General features: G+C 36.7%; 1 protein-coding gene across 1 annotated transcript in view; it reads left to right on the plus strand.

Moving 5' to 3' along the window:
* Positions 1 to 19032, plus strand: part of msna (moesin a) — a 46692-nt gene extending 27660 nt beyond the window's left edge. Inside the window, exons 5-14 of the mRNA XM_049466826.1 lie at positions 240 to 391; positions 509 to 592; positions 2485 to 2631; positions 3353 to 3449; positions 4162 to 4325; positions 5464 to 5594; positions 6629 to 6789; positions 7855 to 7947; positions 13768 to 13998; positions 15752 to 19032. Coding sequence (XP_049322783.1) covers positions 240 to 391; positions 509 to 592; positions 2485 to 2631; positions 3353 to 3449; positions 4162 to 4325; positions 5464 to 5594; positions 6629 to 6789; positions 7855 to 7947; positions 13768 to 13998; positions 15752 to 15916 — 1425 coding nt within the window. The 3' untranslated portion in view covers positions 15917 to 19032. The remainder of the gene's footprint in view (positions 1 to 239; positions 392 to 508; positions 593 to 2484; positions 2632 to 3352; positions 3450 to 4161; positions 4326 to 5463; positions 5595 to 6628; positions 6790 to 7854; positions 7948 to 13767; positions 13999 to 15751) is intronic.
* Positions 19033 to 20084: the final 1052 nt, after the last annotated feature.

A 20084-nucleotide genomic window follows, 5' to 3' on the forward strand; every position in this document is an offset into this window, starting at 1 on the left:
TAGTATAATATTATATGCATTATAGTATAGTATTATATGCATTAAATACATGATCTGAGATTTGTATCAGTCTTAAAACACTGATTGGTTCATGGTTGCGTTGTATCTAACGCTTGAATAGCAATTTTTTTATTTGGTGATTATTAAGGAATGTGTTAAGGGATCAAGTTGCTTGGTTTGTGTGTTTATGTGTGGGTAACACTTTATTCTGTGTGTGTGTGTGTGTGTGTGTGTTTTAGGTGAAAGAGGGAATCCTGAACGATGATATTTACTGTCCTCCTGAAACTGCAGTGTTATTGGCTTCTTACGCAGTTCAGGCCAAATACGCTGATTACAACAAAGACGCTCACACACCTGGATACCTGTCCAACGACAAACTGCTGCCTCAGAGGTCAGCATATGATGATCACAATCTGTAGAAATATACAAAACGCAATGTTCAACACTAGTATTTTGTCTATATGGTGCAGCTCTCAGGTTTGTGTGTAACACGTTGTTGTGTTTGCAGGGTTCTGGAGCAGCATAAGCTAAATAAGGAACAGTGGGAAGAGAGGATTCAAGTGTGGCACGAGGAGCATAAGGGCATGCTCAGGTGTGAACACACACAGACACACACACACAAACATGTACATACCACTGTACTTCATATTCAGTATCAGCAGTGGAAAAAGTACAAATAATGTACATTAGGGCTGGACATTAAGGCCAAAATTTAAGATGTACTCTCACTAGGCAATCCGTGCCATGCCCTGGTCCACTTAAAAAAAGGTACGCATGCAGTGTAAGTGAACTAATTCAGCACCCCCGCCAGGAAAAGCACCTCCTCTCGGGAGTGCGCGCTATGGCTCTATGTTTATAACCGTGAGTGAGATAACTCTGACTTTTGGAGCAGATTTGTAAGTAAGTTAAAGCAGATTATCACAACTTTTATTAAGAAGACTATGTGTGCTTTTAAAATCGGGGGTGCTGAATTCGGCACAACACCGGCAAGCCCACCGAGCAGTGAGTAATGACGTAAGCGTGCTCGTGTACGGATTGTTTAAGCGCATTGTAAGTGCAGGCCAGCAGGGGGGAGTGGGGAGGGGGCACAAGCAAGCTCCAGCATGATTCAACTAAGCCATGCTTACTGTGAGCACATCCTAATATCTTAATAATGTTTCTAACTTCTTTTGATACTATTTTATTCACATTATTAATATGAACAGTATATAGCCCACAGAAAAACTACCAACAATGCCTACAACTAAGATGTGTACCGACAAATCTCTAAAAAGGAATTTGCCAATTGAATCTGCTCTATTTAAGCTGTGAAGATACCAAAATGTGTTGGGATCCAGTCATCCAACATCCTTTAGGAGTTTCCCAAACTCCTAGGGTACAACTCCTGTTCAACACTACAGTTGAGAAGTGTATTCACGCTTTGAGCCACTATTGAAGGATACACTTAACATTTCTGGACAAGCTGCAGGTGAAAGAATCATGTGGACTGAGGCAGTAGAGTAATATTACAGAATTTAACACACTGTCATTGTGCAGTTCTTGCGACAGCCTGGAGTAGCAATGCCACGTAATGTTGGTTTAATAGAACTTGATCAAAATCACAGATATCTAATCTTTGGCTCTGTTACAGAGAGATTGTAGCTTTAAATCCTTGGTGTTTCTATCTGTGGCTGGAAACGCAGATGCTGTCTGTGGCTGGGAACTACGGTACCCAGACAGCACAATTGTCTTCATGTTATCTCTGGGTGGATAAGATGGCCCTTTCTTTACCCCATTTTGCGCCATGATGCTAGCCATGGCAAGTGTCTGCTAGCCGGCAGTGTAAACCACAGAAAAAAGACAGGAACAAAGTGCGATTTAATAAATAGAAAAAATTAAATTCATTTAGAATGAAAGACTAAGGTGTGATCACAGAAATGTGAAGAATACAAATGTACTTAATCACAATGAAATAGATACAGATAGATAGCATTTATATACAGCTAAAAAAAAATAGAAACCACTTAAAAATTATGAGTTTCTTTAATTTTACCAAATTGAAAACCTCTGGAATATAATCAAGAGGAAGATGGATGATCACCAAGCTGAACTGCTTGCTTTTTTTGCAGCAGGAGTGACATAAAGTTATCCAAAAGCAGTGTGTAAGACTGGTGGAGGAGAACATACCAAGATGCATGAAACTGTGATTAAAAAACATGGTTATTCCACCAAATATTGATTTCTGATCTCTGAAAACTTTATGAATATGAACTTATGAATATGTTTTCTTTGCATTATTTGAGGTTTGAAAGTTCAGCATCTTTTTTGTAGTCCGTAGTTTATAGAATAAAACAACAATGCTCATTTTACTCAAACATATATCTATAAATACTGATTCAAAAAGTGGTCTCCAGAGCTGTATTAATGTATACAGACTAATAAATGACAGGACATTCATCCTGTGAAACAATGTAATACTTATGTGTGCATATGTATGTGTTTCAGAGAGGACTCTATGATGGAGTATCTAAAGATCGCTCAGGATCTGGAGATGTACGGCGTGAACTACTTCAGCATCAAGAATAAGAAAGGCACAGAGCTGTGGCTGGGTGTGGACGCCCTGGGCCTCAACATCTACGAGCAGAATGACAAGTATTCACACCTTCCTCCCTCATTTAACACCTTCATAGAGCTTCATATGCTCCTCTCTGTGCTGCTCTTTAACACCACTAATGGGGGAGGGCACCCCTGCTTAGTTCAGCTGCACCAGCACGCCCAATTCAGCTCATCAACTTATCACAGATCAGACGATGTGTTACAGCTGGGAAAACACTCACTTCTCCTGGAGCTCAGTTTATAATTGCGCTTATCTCTGATTTTTACATTGTCTTATTTTTTAAAGGGCACATATCATAGAAAATTGTCTTTCTCTATTTTAAATATAGGAGCATGAAGCTGTACATAAACAGACTGTTTATTTATCCTGTTTATAGCATCTCTAAAAAAACCTCTTGAATTACATTTTACAGTATATTTTACATTTCCTCCTATTCAGCCTACCGCAGTTTAGCCCCACCTACTCATCCTGCAGTTTACTGGAGGATTTCGGTTAATAAATAAATGTTTATATATAATAAAAGCTCAATATATGCAAATTAAAATCAGCATATAAACAGATTTTTTAACACACATGCACCAATAAACAGATTGAAATCTACAAATATGTAAACAATGGAATGTACAGATATTTATTTTGACTGTTTACAATATTTGTTCACTATTTAAAATATTACAGTATTTATAATTTTTGAGTTATTGATAAACATTTTAATGTAACATGTGTCTGAACTGATTTCTTCTGTGCTGTTTACAGGATGACACCGAAGATCGGCTTCCCCTGGAGCGAGATCAGAAACATCTCCTTCAATGACAAGAAGTTTGTCATCAAGCCCATCGATAAGAAAGCACCGGTGTGTAAGCTTGCCTGTGTGTGGGGTGTGTCAGTGCGAGTGTGTGTCTTACCCTGAAAAAATCGGTCAGCAGGACCTGGCCAGCAAGAAACAAGCGTACGAACTGCAGACTGCAGAAGAAGATAACTCATCAAATCATTTTATATGTTTTTTTTTTTTTTTATGGTTAAAGGATTCCTCTACATTAGAAAAAAAAGATCGACAAGGTTTCTATTATTAACCATAAATTTTGGTTCTGTATAGTACTAAAGAGTTCCAACCATATTTTTGAACTATATACATAGAAGCTCTTTTTTTTATAAAGAATAAATACAGTATATATTCTTTCGATTTAAAAAGGAAACTGTAGTAAAATGAATTTAACCGTCTGAGTGCTTAATTTGGTCATTGGCTGGTTAAAAGAGTCTTCAGATACACACTTCTTGTAGATTTAGAAAACAAAATTCTACATAGATCCAGTCAGGGTTCTTAAATGAAAGCAAGCTTTACTGTATAAAACCAAAACAACTTAAAGAAACATCCAGCTAAGTGTGTACCAAAAAAATAGCTGACCACAGTTCAATGCTATGTGGAAGTATTTTTTAATCTACAGAAGGTGTCTATGTAAGCATGTTTTAAGGGTGTAATGTTGCTTAATTAAGCCACTGCTATGGTGTGGGTACTTTCAATACTTTGGTTACACCTTGTGCATGTGTGTGTTTATATATCGCAGGACTTTGTGTTCTACGCTCCTCGTCTGCGCATTAATAAGCGTATTCTGGCTCTGTGTATGGGGAACCATGAGCTGTACATGCGCCGCAGAAAACCTGACACCATCGAGGTGCAGCAGATGAAGGCCCAGGCCAAGGAGGAGAAGAACCACAAGAAGATGGAGAGGTGAGGGATATGTCTATTAAACCTACAGCATTTAAGCTCTGCCTATACAAACTACAGCAGTTATACAAGCTCCACCTAATCAGTCTACTGCATTTTAGCCCTGCCTATTCAGTCTACAGCAGATTATCCCCTCCCAATAAGCTTTCAGTGATTAGCACCTCCTACTCAGGCTTCCAGAACTTTACCAGAAATGGCCTCTTTAATTTTAGCGGATAAAAGAAGTTGGAAAGTGATACTGAATAAGCTGATGTGGTGCTCAGTGTGTAGCCTTGATTATCCTGGATTTAGTCGTATTTAAATCAAAACAAAAGCTAAACAATCTCAGTATAATTATTTATAGCCAAACATCCTAATCCACAGCTCACGCAGCTGTGTGTCGGCACGGAGTAATGTTCTGTAGCAGCGAGTGCGGGTCACTGTGTGTATAATAGTCTGATAAATGGGTTGTTGTATGTTTATATTTGCTATTGTTTCACTGCTGGATGCTTCACAATGCCTGGAAGAACACGCATCCTTTCATACTCATATATCTGTCTGTCTGTGTGTCCCCACACACCACACACACACATACACACATACACACACATACACACAACTGCCCTAAAATACACATATACACAAATATGTATACAGCTCTGGACAAAATGTGAAAAAAAAGTGAAAAAATAAGAGACAGTTTCTGAATCAGTTTCTCTGATTTTGCTATTCATTGGTATATGTATATAGGTAAATATTCTCGTTTAGAGCATTTATTTGCAGAAAATGAGAAATGGCTGAAATAACAAAAAAAAAAGAAAAGAAAACAAGTTCAAGTTTTAAGAGTTCAGAAATCAATATTTGGTGGAATAACCTAGATGCATATAACCACAGCTTATATGCACAGAGGCATGTTCTCCTCCACCAGTCTTACACACTGCTTTTGGATAACTTTAATCCACTCCTGGTGCAAAAAATTCAAGCAGTTCAGCTTGGTTTGATGGCTTGTGATCGTCCATCTTCCTCTTGAGGTTTTCAATTTGGTAAAATCAAAGAAACTCATCATTTTTAAGTGGTCTTTAAGTGGAGCTGTTTATAAATACTATGTAGCTGTATATATTTCAGTGTGCTTAAGTACATTTCTATTCTTCACACTCCGCAGGGCAATGCTGGAGAACGAGAAGAAGAAGAGAGAGCAGGCAGAGAAGGAGAAGGAGAAGATCGAGAAGGAGAAGGAGGAGCTGATGGAGAAATTAAGGCAGATTGAGGAGCAGACCAGGAAAGCACAGCAAGGTCTGTAGCCTCCCTCCTCTCTTTATTCCCATTGTGTTTATTTGGGGTGGGAATCACTGTAGGCCCCACAATACAGTATATATGCACAATACATCAGAAACGATACATATAATATTGCAATATTATACAAATATTAAACATATTTTCTAAGTGTACTCTATATATGTTATTTCATTTGTAAACAATAAACAAAAAAGGAATATGGCTAAAGCTGATTACTGAGCAAAAATTAAAACCTACATTTCAGAAATAACACACAATTTTGCTACTTCATTTAGCTTGGAATAAAGAGTTTACTTAAGTTCAAATCCCTTTTTAGGTGTTTAATAAAACTAATAATAAAAAATGACACTTTTCCACTCAGCATTTGAATTGTATTATATGGTTAACAGATTCAATTCAGTTTTAAATTTAAATGAATCACTAAACCTAATATATATCATATACAACCTGGTTCAACATTTAATTTACACAACATAATAATTTAAATGTAACTTTACAATGTAAACACTTAAACTAATTGCCACTCATTTTTAAGGAAACTCATTTTAAGGTAAAGTCAATAGTAAGTGCTTACAGTGTATTGTGCTTTTTTTTTTTTAAAGATTTAATACATTTTACTGCATATTATCCTGAAAACTGTTTGATCTAATGATGTTTAGAATTTCAAACAGTGATCCTCGGCTGGAGAACAACCATGCTTTTGTATTATTTAAATAATATTATCATATTTCCCCTTATCTTTATTGTTTTTACGTTCATATACATTTTAGATTAAAGGTATTTTCCATGTACAAACTGCACAGGTGTAACTGCTTTCAATTGTATTTAAGTTTAAAAATGATCTAAAGATGTGGACACTAACAACTGGACATTAAGGACCATGTTTAACCTTTAAGGATAGAAATTGTCTGAATGTTTATAACCTGGGAAGCTACATAGCCTCCTTACCAAACCTGTATTAGCCTTTTTCTTCATGTTTTGGATGTTTATGATTTTATTTAATAACTGAATTGTGTAACTTTGTGTTGCAGAGCTGGAGGAGCAGACTCGCAGGGCTCTGGAGTTGGAGCAGGAGAGGAAGAAAGCAAACGAGGAGGCAGATAGACTGGAGAAAGAGCGACGTATGGCAGAGGAAGCCAAACTGGCCCTGCTGCAGCAGTCCGAGAACCAGATGAAGAACCAGGAACACCTGGTAGGTTCCTGCATCAACATTGGCATTTAATAAATGTGTATTGCAAAAGTGTAATCTCAGAAGAGGCAAGTCAAATAACTCCTCAGAGACGTGATATTATTATAGGCTACTTCTTCTCAACTTCTTTGGTCGATCTTGGGGAGGCCTGTTCTTAGTGGAACCCATTCTGGAAAACTGCTGCTTGATCTTGGCCACCGTGCTGTATCGCAGTTTTAGCCAACTTCTTATAGCCTAGGCCATCTTTGTGTTTTTCACATCCTCAGATAGTTCTTTGCCATGAAGTGCCATGTTGAATATTCAGTGGTCAGTATGAGAAAATTATACCTAAAACACCTAATTTAACAGACCTGCTCCCCATTCACTCTTGAAAATTTGTTCCACTAATGAGTCACATGACACAGAGAGGGAAAATGTCTAATTGGGCACAACTTGGCCATTTTTTTCATATAGGGGTGTACTCATTTTTGTTGCCAGCAGTTTAGACAATAATGGCTGTGTGTTGAGTTATTTTGAGAGCACAGCAAATTTACAATTATACAAGCTGTACACTGACTACTTTACATTGCATATAAAAGTGTCATGTTTATCTTCAGTGTTGTCCCTTAAAAAGGTATAATAAAGGTATTCACTTTTGTGAGATATTTTATGTTTCAAGCATATAGCTGCTACATAGCCACTCCCCTCTTAGTCATTTATAATGAGAATTCTTATTCTGTGAATAATATTTGAAATCATAGAGTAAAGCACTTAGTCACTAAGTGCTACCAGCTACCAGATTCTTGAAATCCGCTACAACCACAGGAACCCATCTTTAAAAATCGCTACGTCAACCATAACCCATCCTTACTGTTCGCTATGGTGATCGCACCACGCCCTTGACAGTCGTAGAAGTGTGTAAGCAACACCCTTCGCGTTGCCGCAGCAACGGCATAACATAACACTCTGGTTTTCCATGGCAACTTTACAGAGCTAGAAACCACACAGTGACTCCGCTTTCCGTCTTTGGAAAATATGCCCCACTAATGGTAAGTCTCCCTGTGTGTGTGTGTGTGTGTGTGTGTTTAGGCGACGGAGCTGGCAGAACTGACCTCTAAGATATCTCTGCTGGAGGATGCCAAGAAGAAGAAGGAGGATGAGGCAGCGGAGTGGCAACAGAAGGTGAGGAAAAAAAAACATTTAATTTCTCTGCGTGACCAAAAGCTTTCAGACACCAGCATTTCTAATGAGGTAAAGAGTAATAATAGGTAGTTTGTTCGCCCTTTCACTGCAGTAAAAGTATCTGCACTTTTGGAAAGGCTTTAAATTAGACCTGTAACAATAACTATATTTTCTGTTGCCCCAGAAATAATTGCAGTAAATACTGTATTTTTGGCACTATGGGGCGCACTGAATTACAAGGCACACAATAAAAAAACGTCTATTTTCTGGTCTATTTTTATACATAAGGGGCACTGGATTATAAGGCTTTTTTATACGACTCTAGTAAGGCACAGGGGTGTCGACATGTGTGTGTGTGTGTGTTAAGTAAACCAAGGTGTAATTCCTTAAAAAAAAATCAGATGAGTCAGACAAATCAAACAGGCATTGGATGTTAATCTACGCAGATTTCTCTCCTAAAAAAAACAGTTCATTTGGGTGAGTAAAGCGCTTCCGTTTAGTTACAGTATAGATTTCCAGATTTCCACTTAAGCTGGAGCATTAGCACTAGAGGCTAACCGCTAGCAGTAATTCCGGGCTACAGTAGCCTGCTAGTAGTATAACGATAATAGTCACCTCTGAACGGCCCAAGAAGTAGCGCTGTGGTTAGCGGCTAATGCTAATGCTGCTCAAGCAGTGCTAGCCGGGGTTAAAAGCAGGCTAAAGACCTATAATACTCACCTCTGAACAACCAAAGAGCTAGCACTGCGGTTAGTGGCTAATACTTATGATGCTCCAGCAGTGTTAGCTGGGGTTAGCAGCAGGCTACAGGCCGATTATACTTACCTCTAGACGGCCAACGAGCGAGTGCTTAGCGCACTTAGCGGCTAATGTTAATACTACTCCAGTCTCTGTGGTGGAGAACTAAACTGAAATTCCTGTATAACCCTGTACTTTAGCGAGTGGATTTACTGCTCCTTACAATCTGGCTGATAAAATTCATACATAAAACACACTGGACTATAAAACACTGGCAATTTTTGGGAGAATTATAGGATTTTAAGTGCACCTTACAAGCCCCAAAATACGGTAATATTATGGGCATTTTATAACCATATTATGGCACTACTAAAAAACTCAATAAAATAATGCAAGTGTTTTCTAATGAACTATTTTTTAATAATAAGGATATTCATTGGGATTAGATATAAAGTATTTAAATCTCCTTGAACAATATCAAAATACAAACTTGATAACAAGTTTGCCAAGTAAATACAGAAGGTAATATCAAGGTCAGCAAAAATGATTGAGGTCATGTTTATATATTGTACAGTAAGTCGTTAATGTAATTATTGTGACAGGCCTACATTACACTAGCTGTTGGAACATTGCTGTGAGGAGGATTTGATGGCAGTCAGCCACATTTTTGAGTATCAGTAAGGTCAGGTGGTAACGTTGGATGAGTAGTGTAAACTAGTACCAGAAAACTAAATAAACTAAATGAAAGCCAGATCCTCTCCTTCTCTCTTTACTCTCTCTTTCTCTCTCTCTCTCTCTCTCTCTCTGTCTCTCTGTATTTCACTCCCAATTTCCACTCCTAATATCCCTTCCTCTCTTCGCCCACTTATTCTTTTTCATCTCTCTCTCTCGCTCTCTTTTCTCTCTCTCTGTATAAATGTGCAGTAGCCTTGGCCTTTCATTCAACCTCCTCCCTTTTACTTTTCTATTTTTTCCTTTTCTTTTTTGCCCGTTTGTTTGGAAGGGCGTACTCCCTCCCTCGTTCCACTGGGGATATCCTGCAGCATAGCCAGTCAGAAAGCAGCCACACACACACACACACCCTGCTCTTGATGCTCAGTGTTTGAGGCTGATACCCAGTTCAGTTTGAATAGAGCTCCATTCAGCCTCCTTCACATAATAGCAGGATTCGACTCCTGTTTAGTACAGATATGATCCTGCGAGGACAAGCAGGAATTCCAGCATCCCAGGAGCAGCACCAGCACATAGACAATCTGTCTACCATTAAAAGTAGAACCATTTCAGTACAGGACTGAAAATCAAGAGGTTAATGTGTAATTAAAAACTGGCTTTAAAATAGACCAAATCATTTCATATCAGCTTTGGGTGCCAATCTCATCTAAAGTTATTTACTAATCTAAAGTTTTCACTTAACTGATCACATATATTTATTGCAGTGCTAAAATATCTTTATGAATAATTAAAGTGTGTGAAGAAAAGTAAGGTAGAAGTTGGATCTTTAGGCATGTTTCTGTTGCCAACATGGATTTGATTTTTTTTTTTCAACTATATTTATCTTTATGGCAGGTGTGTAAAAACCACAGACTATAGATATATACTATACTATAGTATATATCTAATACTATAGATTTTATAGATTTTTTTATAGAATTTTTATAGAATACTATAGATTTTAACCCTCTGTGGCTGCCGAACACACCAGTGTGTAAAATGTGATGTTTCTTGATGTTTTTTTTTTATATCTTTGAGAAAATTCAGTGTAGTTAAGAAGCTCTTTTGCCTCATGCATTGTCTAACTGGTTGGTTAGTTTGTCTGTCATCTGCCTCATATTTGTAATTGGTAAATTCGTGTTTGCATCTGTGTTTTGTGTGAAACTGATCAATGGACAGATGGAAATCATTAAACATTAGGGGAGTAAGAAATTATTGTTATATAGAAGTAATGTGATATTAAGCTTTGAAACATTGTATGTGGTTTATTTAGTGGCCAGTAGATAGCAGTGTTGTACTTTGTTATTAGATCCCACTCTTCTAAATGCACACAAAGTTTTTATACTATTTTTTACCAAAAAATTTATTAAAACAATTGCTATTACTCTGAAACTTTTTTATGTGCTGCATCGTTACTCATTACAATTATAAAAATGTTAGGAATCATTCCCAACCCACATTATAACTAAAGCCAGAGCAGTAGATTCTCTCTAAAAACTCTCTCTAAAATGATTCCTACTGTATTTCTGAGAAGACCTTGGGCTGAAAATAGGCTTTTAATGAACATATAGGGTGTTGGCGAAATAATATACAGATTTGTCCTTATTTTGCCATCAACATACCATATACAACTAGGATGCAAGACGTGTCTAATATTCACTGTTGATGAATCTACTTAATACATATCATCACGATTCTGGTTCCAGAATGTGCTTATGCACATTTATTTAGTTTAAGAATCTTTACATTAAAATACCCAACATCGATTTGAATATTTGACTCTATTTGACAATAGAAAATCACTAAAGATTTTATCATTACATCTAATTAAAGCAGTTACACATATTAGAAAGTAATATTAAATGTATTAATATAACCTAAATTAATTCCTTTCAAATTTAAAATATAGACAAGTGAAAAAAGACTGAAATAATTTCTGGAAACTTGTTCATTAGAGCAGCGGTTCTGAACTGGTGGATCAGGACCCAAAAGTGGGTCGCAGACACGTTCTGGGCGGGTCGCAGACAGCTTAAAAAATAAATATATTTGAAAAAATAATAATTAGTGCTCATTCGATTTTGTTCTTGTCTTTTATGTTGGGGAAAAAAGAGACAAAGAGAGAGTTTCTCACTTATATACTCTAAATGAAGATTTATCTAATTTTGTGGCCTTATTTATTTTGTGCAGTTTTGATATTTAATTTTACTGTAGTAACTTTTATACATAGTTGTCATGTTCCTCCTCAGTTTCTTAAAAAGGGGTTTTCAACTGAGACCAGTTGAGAACCCCTGCATTATAGTGCACACTTGGTGTTTAATTCTACTGTTGTCCTCTAGAGGGCGGTGTGTGCATGCAGTTCCATTTGCAAAGCAGAAAATGATTCAAATGACTCACTGGCTATTTTAAAGCATGTGGGCTGGATGTGAAAATATAACATTAATTTTCAGGTTTTATTTTCTTCTCATGTATTATTAATATACTTTACAGCAATATTTCTGCGAAAAATCTAATTGAGTTCCAGCATCCGTTCTCCAAGTATATTCAGTGTAGCCAGATAGGATATACAGCTCTGGAAAAAACTAAGAAACCACTTTAGTTTCTGAGTCAGTTGATTTTGCTATTTATAGGTACATGTTTAAGTAAAATTAACATCGTTGTTTTATTCTATAAACTACTTACGACATGTCTCCCAAACTCATTGTGATTTAGAGCATTTATTTGCAGAAAATGAGAAATGGCTGAAATAACAAAAAAGATGCAGAGCTTTCAGACCTCAAATAATGCAAAAAAATGTTCATATTCATAAAGGTTTAAGAGTTCAGAAATCAACATTGGAGGATGGTGGAATGACCCTGTTTTTTAATCACAGTTTTCTTTTTTTTATTATTATGTTTTTATTGTCATACAGAATCATACATGTCATTATGGGACATTTAAATCTTTTTGTGTGTATGTATGCAGACACACACATCAAATACAAACAGTGGTCATACATTTCTGTAAGTCCCCATACTTAAAACTTTTTTTTTGTACCCCCCTTTCCACCCTCAAACAACAGAAAGAACAAGAAGAAGATAAGAAAATAGTGCCCACGATATCAAAACTATATACATACAGGGGGTGTTAATCACAGTTTTCATGCATTTTTGCATGTTCTCCTCCACCAGTCTTGCACACTGCTTTTGGGGAATAATATGCCACTCCTGGTGCAAATATTCAAGCTGTTCAGTTTGGTTTGATGGCTTGTGATCATCCATCTTCCTCTTGATTATATTCCAGAAGTTTTCAATTTGGTTAAATGAAAGAAACTCATAATTTTAAAGTGGTCTTTTATTTATTTCCAAAGCTCTATTTGCTTATTTCTTATTTTTACAGTGGATCTCTGAAGCTATTGTGGCTTGTAATTGAAACTTTTACCCAACCAAAGCTGTTAAAAGTATTTAGATTCTAGAAGTAGTTACTAGAAGTATAGATATTAGGGTTTAAAACACTGTACAAGTTAAAGTATTAACTCAAGCTTTTTACTGAAGTAAAAGTATAAAAGTACTGGTTTCAAAACTACTTAAAATATAAAAGTAAGAGTAATGTAAGAAGAAAAAAATGCCATTAAGACATTTTGCTATTGTTCGCCACCCCTGCCTTCCCAAAACTCATTTTTCTAAATGACTACAATGTTATATTCAACCACAATAGATAGGAGAGATTTATCTGGATAGGTTTTTTTTGAAGGATAAGAAGCCAGAATAAAAAAGACAAGCTGAAATGAAATAGGAATAACGAGACTATTTTTAAAATGTAGAAAGTAGGAGGTTCAGATAATTGTGTGAAAATGTGAGAAGTAGACGTAAAAAGTTGTCTGAAAAATAATTACTCCAGTAAAGTATAGATAAACAAAAATTCTACTTAAGTAAGATGATTAAGTATATGTACTTCCTTACTTGACATCTCTGTACCTCACCCAGTGGCATGGTGCAAACAGCATGACTGAATTATTACATATCTGCTTAAACTGTGTGAAGATTAATTCTGTTAATCTTTATTATTTTTATGATAACTTAGGACTCATGATGATTTTATGATTTTTGATTAAGTTAATAAGGTTTTGTCCTTCCCTTGGAAACAGTTCTATTATGCATGAAAGTGATGATGTATTAGTGTAGAAATTTTAATTTAATAAATATATATATTTTCAGTGCCTTTATTAATGTGGACCCTGGAAAAACACTTATTTTCAAGGTGTAACAGTTTTATATATATCAATTTAAAAGTTAAGTGGAACAGACAACAGTTATTTTTAGATATTTAGTATTTCAGTCACTTTTGTGTTTTGTGTGTAACTCTTGACTATAATAATCTTTGTGTTCTCTTTAGGCCACCATGGTGCAGGAGGATCTGGAGCGCACTAAGGAGGAGCTGAAGAATAAGGTGGTTGCAGCTCACGTTCAGGAGCCGGTTCACGGAGAGAGTGATCACGACGAGAGTGACGAGAGCTGCGCAGAGTCCAGCGCTGAACTGACCGCCGCCGCAGCCTATAAAGACCGCAGTGAGGAGGAGAGGATGACCGAGGCTGAGAAGAACGAACGAGTGCAGAAACACCTGCTGGTGAGGGAGAAACACATACACAACATACTGCACAAAAAATAGACACACACAATATACTCTCTTTCTCTTCAAATCTATATCTCACTTTTACTCTCTAACTCTATTTTCACTTTCCTCCTCTCTATCTCTCACTATGTTCTCTCTTTTTCATCCTCTGTACCTGTCCTCTATTCTCTCTCTTTCTCTCGGTCACTCTATTTTCTCTCTTCCTTTCTGTCATGCTGTTACCTCTCTCTTCCTCGCTATCTCTCTCTCTCTATTATCTCTTCTTTCTACCTGTCACTCTATTCTCGCTCTTTCTCTTCCTCTCTCTTTCTATTCCCTCTCTCTTCCTTTCTATTCCCTCTCTTTATTATTTCTTCCTCTCTATCTGTCACTCTATTCTCTCTCTTCCTTTCTGTCATGCTGTTACCTCTCTCTTCCTCGCTATCTCTCTCTCTCTATTATCTCTTCTTTCTACCTGTCACTCTATTCTCGCTCTTTCTCTTCCTCTTTCTTTCTATTCCCTCTCTCTTCCTTTCTATTCCCTCTCTTTATTATTTCTTCCTCTCTATCTGTCACTCTATTCTCTCTCTTAATTTTTATCTCTCTCTCATTTTTTCATTTTCCCCCTTTGTCATACTATTCTCTTTTTCTCTCTATCTCACTGTTTTCTCTCTCTTCCTCTCTATCAAACTGTTTTCTCTCCTGCTTTCAACTTGTCATACTATTCTCTCTCTTCCTTTCTATCTGTCACTCTATTACCTCTCTCTTTCTCTCTATTTCCTTTTTTATCTCACTCCATTTTTTTCTTTTTCCCCCTTTGTCATACTGTTCTCTCTCTCTTCCTCTCTATCACACTGTTTTCTTTGTTCCTCTCTACCTGTCACTCTATTCTCTCTCTTTACTTTCTGTCATGCTGTTACCTCTCTCTTCCTCGCTATCTCTCTCTCTATTATCTCTTCCTTTCTACCTGTCACTCTATTCTCGCTCTTCCTCTCTCTTTCTATTCCCTCTCTCTTCCTTTCTATCTCTTTTTATTATTTCTTCTTATCTGTCACTCTATTCTCTCTCTTAATTTGTATCTCTCTCTTTTTTTTTACATTTCCCCCCTTTGTCATACTATTCTCTTTTTCTCTCTATCACACTGTTTTCTCTCTCTTCCTCTCTATTACACTGTTTTCTCTCTTCCTTTCAACCTGTCATATTATTCTCTCTCTTCCTTTTTTATCTCTCACTTCATTTTTTCTTTTTCCCCCTTTGTCATACTATTCTCTCTCTCTTGCTCTCTATCACACTGTTTTCTTTCTTCCTCTCTACCTGTCACTCTATTCCCTCTCTTCCTTTCTATCTGGCCCTCTATTACCTCTCTCCTTCTCTCTATTTGTCTCTCTGTTCTCTCTTCCTCTTTACCTGTTGCTCTATTCTCTCCTCCTCTCTATCTATCACTCTCCCTCTTCCTCTCTATTTCTCTCTCTATTCTTTCTTTCTCTTTACTTGTCACTCTATTCTCTCATCCTTCCTGTCACTCTATTCTTTCTCTTCCTTTTTCTCTCAATCCATTTTGTCTATTTTCCCTCACTCTATTCTCTCTCTCTCTCTCTTCCTCTTCATCACACTCTGTTTACTCTCTTGCTCTCTATCTGTCACTCTATTCTCTCTCTTCCTTTCTATCTGTAACTCTGTTCTCTCTTGCTTCCTTTCTATCTCTCTCTCTATTCTCTCTTTCCTTCTGTTTCTCTGATTCTATTCTCTTTCTCTCATCCTCTCTCAGGCTCTAAGTTCAGAGCTGGCTAACGCTCGGGACGAGACGAAGAAGACCCAGAATGACATCATCCACGCAGAGAATGTGCGGGCGGGACGTGATAAGTACAAAACTCTGCGGCAGATCCGCTCCGGGAACACCAAACAGCGCATCGACGAGTTCGAGTGCATGTAAAACCAGAAAAAAATCTAAATAAAAAAGGGCCAGCAGGGGGCACCACAACCTGCCTCTCACCACCAGCCACCACACACCTGCACACAAAACTACAGTACCCACAATCCACTGCTTCAGCAGCAGCAACTGCCAAGGAGAATCTAGAGATTTCAGTGAAAAGATAATAAAACCCTGTTGCAGCTGAATTAGTAATTACAACTCTTTTTTTTTTTGCAATTTTTAGAGAATCAAGGATCTGTATAATTTTCCTAAATTGCTAGGTGTTACAGTCACACATACCAATGAGGTTCATACTGGATTATCCTCTTAAACTCCACAGTACAACCAGTGGTTCATAGCATTTTTGTGCTGCAAATAGTTATTGATTAGTAATCGTAAAAGTGTGATAAAAATCACAGAGTATAAGCGGCTAACATCACACTGCAGTTACTGAGATTCATACTGGATTAAAACCACAATTCAGAAATTACTCTACACAGAATCTGCTGATTTAAAACATTAAAATAATTCCAGTTATTTCTCTGTCAACTCAATTGTGTTACTGCACATTCTACAGATTCATAATGGATAGACCAAAAAAATCACATTACTGTCAGTGTATGAATTACACACACTGCTGCTTCATACTGGATTACTGTAAAATTGTTACACAATTATTTTTGTAAAATTGTAAAAAACTCTATACATTGTGGAATCATACTGTGTTAAAATTGATCCACAATTTGTACTTTCAGATATTTTTAGCAGATTCTTACGGGATCAAAATCAACCTAGACAAATCTAATTCAGCTCCAACAGAGTATAAACAGACACAGTGCTGTTCACATTTGAAGATAATAGAGGCTACTGTATCTTTATAAGGGAGATTTTTGTTTTGTAATTTTTCTTTTTTTACCATAATGTAGCTTTCTTTTATATGCATATAAATATATCTCTATGTATTTTTGAAACTGTATGAACGGTTTTAAGATTAGCTTGGAGTTGGAGTTGTGTAGCTACACTGATTGAGTTTAAACTGTAGTTCAGAGAAAGAAAAGCTGGGTCTTGAGTTATGCAAATGAATGTTGATTAAAATAATTAATATTCTAACCACATTATATAAGGTGTCCAAACTGTAGATGAAAAAGCAACAACAGTGCCGTTATAAAGACTAAGTGCCATTACTGTCACTTTTTGATGTCAGTGTTGATACATATATACACGCATGGTGACTTTGCTTTTTCCATGCAGTGCCAATATGAAGGAGTGTGATTGAATGAAGGAGAAATTTTGCCCTTTCTTGTCTTTTCAAGGTCCAGCGCTGTGCGGCATAATGTTTGCTTTTTAGTTAATCTGTACAATACAGGCTAAACATATGGAAGAAGCAGCTTCTAATAAATACAATTGTGCCAAAAAATAAATTAGGACTGTAACAACACATGTTTTCAGGAGTAATCTAGGACTGCCTGATATAGTAAAAATTATATATTGGGAGATTTAAAGCATTTTTTATAATAACTTTTTTTTTGTTTTACCAGTGATGGTCTTAATATGAATGTTTCGAAAATGCTTTTGGGAAATTGGGCTTATTTCTTAGTGAGTTGAGGAGCTGAGTCAGATGTGTTAGATTGGAGAGAACCCTGCACAGCGTTGTGACCCTTTCAGGACTGTGGTTTTACACCAAAATACCAATTACCAATACTGTATGTGGGCCAATATTAAACAGAGTAATCAGGAAAATTAAATCAGGAAAATTAACGTCTATACTGGTGGTCAAAAGTTTGGGGACATCTTTCCTTCCTTTAAATATATAGATCAACTAGTTTTCTTTAACTCACTACTGTTAAAAGCACAAATGGGTTTAATGATTCCATTTGACATGATTTTTCTTTCTTTTTGAAGTTTCTAAATGCGTTCCATTTTTGTTTTGGGCTGCCAAGTTACAATACTATACTTGTATATTCAGTCTACAGCAGTTTTGTCCCACCCAATAAAAAGCATAGTTAAGTTAAATTAAGTTTAAGCCTGGACTACTGTTTTAATTAGGTACAAATTAGACAATAGTTCTTACTCAAAGAACCCTTAAAACTCTTTAAAAAAGCATGGCTCTTTAAAGTACCAAAATTGGTTCTTCTTTGTTGGTACTGCTCAAAGACTTAAGACAATATGGATGGACCAATAATGTAGGACCAACAATGAGTGACCAATAGCAGAACCCGTTTTTGTGCTACAAACAAGCACTTTTTAAAAAGAACCATATCCAGTTCTCCATTATAGAGAAGAAATATTTGAGGTGTCCTGGCCATGCTGATCGTTATTTTAAAGGCTTATTTTAAAGGTTGTTTCCCCAAACATTTGACTGTGATTCAATAATTCGGTTGCGCCCCATGTTCTTTGAGTGTGTCTGTATGTGTGTTTATGTGTGTGTGTTCATGTTCCCTGCTGATGCTTGGCGATCTCCCACACTTGCGCAGGTCTGTGGACACTCCCTGCGTGTGTGCCCACGATATAAATCGAAAATCGGAATAACGGATAAAATATCAAACTGTAATTTTGTTTTTGATCTTAGTTTTTATCTTATTCTAATGTTAAGCTTTTTTATTATAAAGAAATGCTGGAGGCATTGTGTTTTTGTTCTTCCTGGCCTCTGGAAACTGTTTGCAGTATTATTTGAAAGAAGTCTGTATTAGAAAATCACACTTAAAAGCGGCCTTTTCCTCTGCTGAATTGTTCTGTTTGTAGATTTTAGTCGGTTCAGAGCAGAACATTTGCCACGTACATGAGCTATTCTGAAATAGCGAGTTTACCCTGTACCTTTAGGAGTGTTTCTAATGCCTTTGCCGTTCACCTGTGTGACGCAGCGCGACGCTGTGTAAAAGCAATATGATATTTTTCCTGATTCAGTTCTGTAGCTCTTGGATAATCATAACCGATTGTATTTTTCACATGTAAAGGATTTAAATCTGGAATCAGTTTAGTACTCTCAGTATATCTGGGTGAGACGGAGTCATCCGGAGTTTCAGTTCACCACTCCGCACATACCATGTGCCTTCTCTTTAGCCAATCAAGAACAAGGATAGCTGCTTTACAATGTTGTTCATTTAAACGGTCAATAAAACATATTAAAAATGAAAGAACAGCCTTTTGCTTGTTTTCTCTGAGCTTTCAGTCTCTGGAATGTAAAGTCCACAGGTGTCAAGTAATAAAGTACAGATACTTTTTTATCTTCTTTAAGTAGAAGTGTTGGTTATGAATAATTTACTGAAGTCATTATTACATTTTCACACAGTCACACAGACTTTCTAATCCTTACATTTAAAAAAATAGCTTTGTTTCTCCTATTTCATTTCAGCTGGTTTTGAGTCTGGCTTCTCATTGTTAAAAAAAAAAAACCCTATCCAGATAAATCTCTCCATCCAGCTATCTAACATAACTTTAGCGCTGAGCTAGCTCACATACTAACTTTACCAGGGAGAGAACTAAGGTTAGCAGAGAGCTGGCTAGCATTATTGGTGAGCTAGCTAACATAATAACTTAAGCACTGAGCTAGCTAACGTACTAACATTAGCGGTGAGTTATCTAACATTATGGAGGAGAGAACTAAGGTTAACGAAGAGCTAGCTAGCATTAATGGCGAGCTAGCTAACATACTAACGCTAGCAGCAAGCTAGCATACATAATAACTTTAGCAACGAGTTAGCTTACGGTACCGGGTAGAAAACAAGGTTAACAAAGAGTAAGCTATCATTATCGGCGAGCTAGCTAACATACTAATGTTAGTGGCGAGCTAGCTAACCTAACATACTAACTTTAGCGGTGAGTTAGCTAACATTACCGGGTAGAGAAATATGGTTAGCGGAGCGCTAAGTAACACTAGCGGCAAGCTAGCTAACCTACTAACGCTAGTGGCGAGCCAGCTAACTTTAGCGGTGAGGCAGCTAACTGGAAGCCAAAATAAGTCTAGAATAAGAATATCATAGTCTATTTTTATTTTTTTTACAAACAGTCTGTTTTCCAGCTGAAAAATACAGTACAAGCTGCACAGGTATAGGATATTAACATTCAGTGAGGTGGCTTATCCTCAGTGTTAGGATGTACATTCATTTTATTTATTTTTTATCATCTCATTAATCAAGCAGAAATCCCTGTAAAAAAAACAAAGGATTATTTTACTTTAAACTTACGCATT

Source organism: Astyanax mexicanus, chromosome 1, assembly GCF_023375975.1.
Source record: "Astyanax mexicanus isolate ESR-SI-001 chromosome 1, AstMex3_surface, whole genome shotgun sequence".
NCBI lineage: Eukaryota > Metazoa > Chordata > Actinopteri > Characiformes > Acestrorhamphidae > Astyanax > Astyanax mexicanus.